The 9,146-nt window shown below is 47.6% G+C and overlaps 1 protein-coding gene across 1 annotated transcript in view; it reads right to left on the bottom strand.

Moving 5' to 3' along the window:
* The window catches only part of LOC306846466 (adhesion G protein-coupled receptor L1-like), a gene marked incomplete at both ends in the record, with an annotated part of 117,947 nt that overhangs the window by 32,594 nt on the left and 76,207 nt on the right, over nt 1-9,146 (bottom strand). The window contains 4 exons of the mRNA XM_079379886.1: nt 99-401; nt 2,069-2,396; nt 2,574-2,838; nt 3,155-3,362. Coding sequence (XP_079236012.1) covers nt 99-401; nt 2,069-2,396; nt 2,574-2,838; nt 3,155-3,362 — 1,104 coding nt within the window. The remainder of the gene's footprint in view (nt 1-98; nt 402-2,068; nt 2,397-2,573; nt 2,839-3,154; nt 3,363-9,146) is intronic.

Below are 9,146 nucleotides of genomic sequence, written 5' to 3'. Positions count from 1 at the left end.
TATCTGTGCAGTTATCAGTAGACAGGACATTTTTTATTGAATTTCTCAAGTCAAAATCATTATTTTCATTAAACAGTCACACCATCATCGTCACTCACCCAGTGATCCTTTAGGGCATGGCCTATCTACAGTCTCCCCCCTCTGGGTGGCAGGCCACTGCACCCCTCGGGCTACTCTGGCTTCGCATACTTGGAGCTCGGGACCCTGTGGTGGGACACGCAGGGGTCTGTGAGTCACCGGCACAGTGGCGGTGATAGGTCGCAGGTCTGGTGCCTTGTTGATGGCCCCTATTGGGTGAGCAGTTGGGGGCAGAGGTCGCATGGTTGAGGGGATGGAGCTAGAAGTGACAGGTCTGGCTGCGGTGGTGGTGCTGCTGCTCATCTGAGTGGGGATGAGTGGACCTGAGAGCAAGAGAGAAGGACAGACGGGAATGCAAAGAAAATTGAAACCGAGGCAACAAGAGCATAAGAGGCAGAGAAGCAGATTCAGAACACCTACAGAGTCAGCGAGAATGTCGGCGGATGTTTGACAAAGATGAAAAAAAGAAGACAAAACAGAAGAAAGGAAAATCTAAACGTTTGATGTGTCTTGCAAAAGGAATATGAGAAAGTTGGTAAGAAGATAAGTAAAGAAGCAGGAACATTTGCTAGTCTTTAATGCATGATTATTAGAGGTCTGCAAGCCATTCGGGCCGGGCTCGGGTCAGACTCGGGCTCATTTAGCTTCTCTCCTTTAATTGTGCCCATATTATGCGCAGAGCACACATGGCGACTGTATGAAATACTGATTATATTATAAATATTACACATCGCCTATGCAATACGCAACACATATTCGCACACATTAGCATACAAGTGACAGTTGACCATGCAGAGCATCAGGGAGAATTTGGAGTGTGGTTACTAATAAAAGTTCCCAATGCTTCGGGAAAAGCTGCATTTTGGATCATCCATGCATTTGATGATGATCCTGAGTCGCCGTCTCCTCGTTGGATGTGCCTTTAGAGTTTTTCAGAAGCGCTCCTGCTCAAAACTGAAACTGTCTTAATGTCTTTATTGCATGCTTTGTTTATATTTTGAGTGCACACAAATAAAAGTAGGCCCTTTACAGTTCCGAACAATGAAGCCTATTACTCTTACCTTTATGAGCAAAAATGAGCGTAGGCCTATTTGAAATGTTTCCAATGCAAGTGATCGATCTGGCGCGTCCATGTCCTGTAAAGCGCGCTTCAGCTTGCACTCTCCGCACAAACGACTGGATATGCATCAGTGCACATTAACCTAGGTTAAGCCTTTAAACTAACATTGTGGAGCTGTTTTATAACTATAGATTTAATTTTAGACAAGTCGTGATAATTTGAGAAGGCTAAATTTATCAAACATAGGCTATGATCAACTTACTGTCTGCCGCTGGCAGCTTGGTCGTTACTTTAAAAAACAAAAAAACATACATTTAACAAATAAAAAAATGCTCCAAACGTTTTTCTAAATAAACTTGGCAAAGTGATTGTATTAACGAAATACAATCACTTTGCCATTTCATACAAAACTGAAGTATTTTAATAGCCGAAACAGTATAAGCTGTTTTGGGAGAAGGGAAAAAAAAAAGACGGGCTCGGGTCGGACTCGGGCCGGTAATTCTGATAAGCTGTCGGACACGGGCTGGGCTAGGGCCTGAGCGTCTCGGGCCAGGGCCGGAGCCTATATTTTAGGCCCGTGCAGGGCTCAAATGACTATACATTCCCACAATTCCCCTGAGAACTGGATAGAGCAAAATACAGGAGGAGAAACAGAAACAGAAAGAGAGAGAGAGAGAGAGAGAGAGAGAGAGAGAGAGAGAGAGAGAGAGAGACAGACAGAGAATGTTCGTGGCAAGAAGATGAGAATGAATAATTGATTAGAAATCTTTTTCTGATCTGACAAAATGCCAATGACCACTGCTAATTAAACCATAAAGACAATGTATTGAAGACACAGAGGGGAACACTAACAGAACGTTGACACTTAATAGATCAAACTGTCTGTTAGCCTCCATCTCCCACTGATTTAACTCTTTCTCTGTCACTTACCAGCAGTGGGATCCGGTGGGCCAAACTCTAGGGGGTAACGCAGCACATTGTAGTTATTCCAGACATAAATTTGATTGTCTCGTGGGTTGTAATCCACAGAGGACACATACTGGTAGGGGTTGGGGAAGGGAATGTGGACAGGCTCTTCCCGTGCTCGGTTGGTGTTGTATGCATACAGCACCAGATCTCCACCTGCTTCGCTGTCGTCATCCTGATAAACAGAGCGGACAGCATATAGAACACCACACGCCATAAACGCATTGGATGCCAGTCGCTTATCAAAGCTCGTCTCCCAGGTTCCCTCGAAGCGCAGAGTGTAGGGGTTAACCTAAAAGATAGCAAGAGTAAAGGGTTCGGATTTCGATTGTGTTCATATGATACAACAAAATAACTTGATTACTGCACAGTTCTGGAAAATGGAGATCCTTAAAATGTAACCAAAATTCCGATCTGATCTCAGCTGAAATTCAATAGCTTTAAATTACACATTTCAGTGAACACTGACCTGGCTGACCACAAGTCGTCCATTGTTGGCCTCGGTAGCGTAGATGACCCATAAACCGTTTTCATCCACTGCGAGGTCAATATCAGACTTCCCCCCCCAGCGGTACGGTGAGGTGTCATGATAGTTGGCATTATTCACTATGGCTTCTCCACTCTTGATACGTGTGCGCAAATCGTATTTCACAATATTGCGTGTGCGTTCCTTGTTGTAAAAAACAGCACCATCATACACGACAAAGCCTGTTCCATCCACACGATTTGGCAGTCTGTGGGAGAAGAGTGTGATACTTGAGATAACTTGCTATAATTGTAACTCTCAATAATTTCTACTACATTTTAGAAACAATATGATCTGAAAGTAAATTAGGATTCTACACTCTTATATACCTGCCTAAAATCAGTATGCTAATCTGCAGAATCTTTAATTTAACATTAAAAAGAAACTCAAGAAGCCTTTATAAGAACTCAAGAAGCATATACACAAAAAACCCTGTTAATTCTAAGTTTTTAAAAATGATTATTTTGTAGATTGTACTCAGGGATGGTTACTGGTTCTAGACCCAAGCTGTGGTCCTCACTCACTTGTAAGTGGTCGTGGCTCGATTCTGCTTGAAGTCTTCCCATGAAGCATACTCGTATAGCATGTCTGTGCGGTATGGAGTCCAGGGCATGACGTAAAGACGGTCACCAGACTGGAGGGGATCCTTACACCATGCCCCTGACTGATGCTCCGCCTCCTGCAGCAAACTTGCTGCCTGCACCCTTAATAGAGTCCCAGGACATACAAAGACTGGAGATGTGGGAGAAAAAGAGAGAAAGAAAGAGAAAGAGAGAGAAAGAGAGGGAGAGATGAAATAACAAGGAGGGGACAGCAAGAATGCACAGAACGATGGTGTGATAGGATTAAAAACAGGAGAAATTTGATGGGAAGACAAATGGAGAGATGGAGGATAAAGAAAGAAGGGGAATTGGTGGGAGGCCGTAAGGGACGATAACATGAAAGATAATGTGGCAGCAAGAAAGAGGAAGAGAGAGGGAGAGAGAAATGGGAGAGAGGACATGAGATAAATGACCATTCTTCTAATGAAAGAGTGTTAATGTTCATTAGTCAAGTATCTGCACACTGGACTAGAGGCTGGTGAGGGGAGATGACACAATCCTGGCTGCTGGTGCTCATATATTGCTGGGAATCATTTTTTAAACCCTGCCCCATTTCAACTTCCCTGCTGGAAAATCACCAGCTTCTGATGCTAACTAATTTTACATTGTTTCTAGATTGACTGATCGTTTATGTTCATTAACTGCATTAACTATGCCTGAGCTGGCATAGATCATTTGTCCGCTGGACTTCCAACTGATGTACCTGGTTCAAGCATCTTGGTCAAATTGGTCAGAGCTGGTAGACCATTTTGGAATTGCAGAGAACCAGTTACCATGTTCCTCAAACCAGCAGGGAAACCAGGTTTTAATGCTAACTGATTTCAAGTTGTTCAAGCTGGACCAAGTTGGTCTTTAGCTGGTCGAAACTGGTCTAGATATTCAGCACAACATTTTCCAACCCTAGTCCTGGAGTATCCCCAACCGTATGCATTTTGTCAGTCTCCCTTATTTAACACACCCCTTTTAGGTCTTGGAGTCTCTACTAACAAGCTGATGAGTTAAATTAGGTGTATTAGACTGTAGAGACATTAAAAAATGTGCAATATTGGGAGTACCCTAGGACCAGATTTGGGAAAAAGTGATTTAACAAATGCACCATCACCTTAATGGATCTGGTTTCAACTTGGAAGTCTATCGCAGACAAGCATGTTACACATAGTAGACCAGGGGTGCAAAACTCAGTTCCTGGAGGGCCACAGGCCTGCAGAGTTTAGCTTTAACCTTAATTAAGCACACCTGATCCAGCTAATCAAGTCCTCCAGGTTTATTTGAAAACTACGGCTGTGTCCAAATTCAGGGTCTGCATCCTCCTTAGGATCCTTCCTACCCGGTTAAAGGAGGAGGGATCCTCCGACGTCCGCAAAACCCGGAAGTCGGTGTTTGTGAATTTGGACAGCCTACCCTTCTTTCAGTTCCCTCCCTTACCCGTTGCTCATATCCTGTCGCCTAGCAACCGTGACAGCGCCAAGCAAGAAGCGGGAAAATGGACAAACAAAGAGTTATTCTCCTCATTTTAATTCTTTTGGAAGAAATAAAGCAATTAAATAAATTAAATACTTTCTTTGCTCGTTGTCGGAGAGTTTTTTATATCAGACTACAAGACAGTCACATCCAGGTAAGCCATTATAGCCTATTTTTATTTGTTTTTAAGTATTCTACTAATTTCTCCTACAAATTCATTGAGCCGAAGCATAAACTTTAGCTTGTTTTGTCAGAGAAACTCCTCTCCCACTCCGCTACCGCTCGCTTCGTCCGCCATTACGCTCTGCCGAAAAGAATTATGGGATAGGTAGGACGGGAAAGGATCCACCACACCCATCCTTCCAATTCGGGGAAAAGGAGGACGTATTTATGGGCCGCATTTGAAGGATCCTACGAATTTGGACAGCCTTCGTCGCGGCGCTGTGACGTAACATCCTTCAAATGAGTACTCCGAAGGATGCAGACCCTGAATTTGGACACAGCCTACATGTGTTGAAGCAGGGTTGGAACTAAACTCTGCAGGGCTGTGGCCCTCTAGGAACTGAGTTTTGCGCCCCTGTGGTAGACCATTTTATTTCAGCAGCAAACCAGCTTGACCACCTTCAGGTGGCATGGAACTGAATTTCCAGCAGGGTTTTCTTACATCAACGGCCCTGTCCCAAATGGTACCCGCTGTCCTCCTTCGAGTATACATGTGAACATATGACCTGTTGGGTAATAGTCCTCTGGGAAGTCCACATCAGCACATACGGGCTCTGCAAATGTATGCATTGAGGGCACCTAGCTACCACAAAGGGAGCACTCATGATGACCTTAAAATGACCAATGGGATACCCTATTATTTCTAGGGAACTCATGCGTGCCACAATACCACAAGTCCACAATAAGTGTGCCATTTGAGAGGTCTCTATATAAAGTTGGGCTTACACTTTATTTCGATAGTCCACTTTAGACATTCTATTAACTATAAGTAACTTTGTAACTACATGTCAACTAATTCTCATTAACTTGCAGCTACATGTCTACTAACTCTCAGAGTACACTGCTAGGTTAGGTTTAGTGTTAGTAGAATAAGTTGACATATACTTGCAAAGTTTCTAATAGTTAGTAAGTTGTATGTTGTGGACCCATCAAAATAAAGTGTTAGAAGATATTAAGCAGACAGTCTACTAATACTCTAATGACTGCTAGTTGACATGTAGTTGCAAAGTTACTTACTGTTAGTAGAATGTCTAAAGTGGACTATCTAAATAAAGTGTTACCAATGTTGGTATTTGTTTCGTCCACAAAGCACTGCTGTAATGTCAAAATGTATTTTTGTGCTTAATGTTGAATAAGGATGGATGTTAGGATACCAGTCATGTATGAAAACAACTGCAGTGCTCAACTTTTATCTGCTAGGAGTACTTGATCAAGACACACACACTCATACACACACCAGTCTCTATCTCTTGACTCTGAAGGAGGTCATTCACCTGGGATTGGTGTGAATTAGCTGGCTGACGCAGTTTCTCACTCCCAGACTGAGAGGGCATGGGGACCTGCGAGAATATATCTACTGCTGGGGGTATGCGGAAGGGGAGCTAGAGGTGTCGATGGAAAGAGAAAGCAGACATCATCAGCACTATGCCGTCACAGGGGACAGCTGTGAGCATAAGTGGATGGCGAGGACATCTCGGGTTGTTGGAGGGGACTTGGAGAAAGCAAGTGGGGTTCCCTTCCAGGAACTTCGAGCTGCGCCCGGAGACGCTTTGGGAACGCCTTCAGCATGACAATGCTCTGAATATTATGTGCAATCAGTCCGAAGGAGGGCGAGGCGTCACGGGCGGGGTGACGTCACGACCAGGAAGTATAAAAGCACGTGCGGCGGAGCCGGCTTCAGCTTTCTGTCATTCAGCAAAGCGCTCCATGTGTGTCAGTCCTATTTATTGTTGTCTGTCCAAAGAAATAAAGCAGTATAGCAATAATGCCAAAACCTGAGGGCAAAAGGAAAAAAGAGGAAAAAGGCGATAGTTCCAGGCCACGCTTCAGATTGTGTGTGCGTCCTTGCCCTCACTACATCACAAGTGGGGACACACACGATCTGTGTGTGGTCTGCCTGGGTGCGGAGCACACGAAATCGGCTCTTGAGGGAGCCAGCTGCCCTCATTACGAGCGGCTGTCGCTGCTTACACTCCGCACCCGGAGGGCTCTCTTCGAGGAGGGAGCCTTCACGAGCTCTCTGCGCGGTTTCGGTCACGCTTCTGCGGCGGCTGTACTCGTGGGGCTCGCAGGCTGATCTGGCTGGTGAGAGTGAGACGGGTATGTCCTTATCTCCTACCGTATCCGCCAGATCTGGCACCCCGTCTCTCGTTTGGAAGCGGTCTCTTCCCCCCGAGACGAGGGCTCGACGCCGCGTCTTTCTTTCTCCGAGGAGGTTGATGTGACGAGCGTTCACGAGGTTTCGCCGCCTCTTTCGCCCCAGTATGAGGAGCTTTTAGAGGTGGTTACTCGGGCAGTGGCCAAGCTTGACATCAGCTGGTCCCCCAAGAGAGCATCTGAGCCGCAGACTAGCCGTTTGGATAAGCTTTTTCTGCGCTCGCGGCCGCCACCTCTACACAGGAGCCTTCCGTTTTCACCGAGGTGTCGAGATCATGGGTGAAACCTTTTTCGTCCCAACCATTCATTCCCTCCGCTGATTATTATGGCAACGTTAGGGAATTGAATGAGCGCGGGTACAGGGCGATGCTGCCAGTCGAGCAGACGCTTGCGAGCTATCTGTCTCCCTCGACGGCATTGTCTTTGAAGGCTCCTGCGCTGCCCACTAAGCCTCTGCGTACAACATCTTTTTTTAAGTGGGCAGAGGGTATGCGGCAGGGGGCTGCTGGGCGGGCGCAGCGTCCTCCGCATACCAGCTCCTTGCGGAGGGATACACAAAAGCAAAGCGTCGCTTCTCGTGCTCCCCCGCAGAGAAGCTGAGACCAGCGGCGCTCTGCGCCGGGGACTTCGCGGCCGAAGGCAGATCTGAGGGCTGTCATTTCGGCCAAGAGGTCCTCGGCAAAAAGGTCCTGACGGGCGAGTCCCAGGACCGTGGAGGGCGACCCCTACTGGGGTGGAGCGGCTTACACCGCGGCACACGGTGACCGCCTCACCTCAGTGCCCTCCAGGGACTTGTCTGCCAACCCTGCCGCTGTTCCAGGGCGCAGCTGGTCCCAGCGAGTGTTCATCTCAGGTCTTTCCGCCCGTGAGCGCAGCGGAGCCGAGAAACTCGCCTCAGCAGCCAGACCTCGCGTCTCCTTCCGGTACGCCACTTCGAGACAGCGGTCTGGCCGCCTTTATTATACCGTTCAACGGGGTTGTTATGACTGCGGTCCGCCCCGAGCAGGCTCTGGTTCTGGAACAGGAAGTCGTTACTTTGCTAAGGAAGGAAGCCATCGAGTTGGTTCCTCCTCACGGCACCCAGACCGGCTTCTACAGCCGATACTTCATTGTTCTAAAGAAGGATGGAGGGCTGAGGCCCATACTAGATTTGCGTCTACTGAACCGCTCAGTCAGAAAACTGAAGTTCAAGATGCTTACTGTCAAGCAGGTCGTGTCTGAAATCAGGTCCGAGGACTGGTTTGTCACGATAGATCTCACAGATGCCTACTTCCATGTCTCCATCCTTCTTTCTCACAGGAAGTTCCTGATGTTCGCTTTCGGGGGCAAAGCGTACCAGTATCGGGTTCTTCCCTTCGGCCTAGCACTCTCACCCCGCACTTTCACCAAGTGTGTGGATGCGGCACTGGCCCCGTTGCGGCTTCAGGGCATCCGCATACTGAATTATATCGACGATTGGTTGATCCTCGTTCAGATTGGAGATTCGGCATCGAGATGTCGTTCTCGCCCACATGAAAGACTTGGGGTTAAGACTAAACGCCAGGAAAAGTGTGCTTTCTCCAGCTCAGAGAACCACTTATCTAGGTGTGGTGTGGGATTCGACCACGATGCGGGCACGGTTGTCCCCTGCTCGGATCGAGTCGATCCTCACTGCAGTCACGAGAGTACGAGAGGGCCAGTCACTCACTGTCAAGCAGTGGCAGAGGCTGCTTGGGCTTATGGCAGCTGCGTCCAACGTGATCCCGTTCGGCCTGCTGTACATGAGATCCCTACAGTGGTGGCTCAAGACCAAGGGGGTTTCCCTGAGGGGAAATCCGCTCCGCGCTGTCAAAGTGTCACACCGCTGTATTCGTGCCTTAGACATGTGGAGGAAACCTTAGTTCTTGTCTCAGGGCCCGGTGCTGGGAGCTCCTTGTCGCCGCGTGTCGCTTGCGACGGACGCCTCCCTCACTGGTTGGGGTGCGGTCATGAGTGGCCACCCTGCCCGCGGTCTGTGGAGTGGTCGCCACCTGACGTGATATATCAACTGGCTAGTGATCCTAGCTGTGTTCCGTGCACTCAAGCACTTCCTCCC

Source organism: Barbus barbus, assembly GCF_936440315.1.
Source record: "Barbus barbus genome assembly, chromosome: 3".
Classification (NCBI taxonomy): domain Eukaryota; kingdom Metazoa; phylum Chordata; class Actinopteri; order Cypriniformes; family Cyprinidae; genus Barbus; species Barbus barbus.
This window is presented reverse-complemented; position numbering and strand designations above follow the sequence as displayed.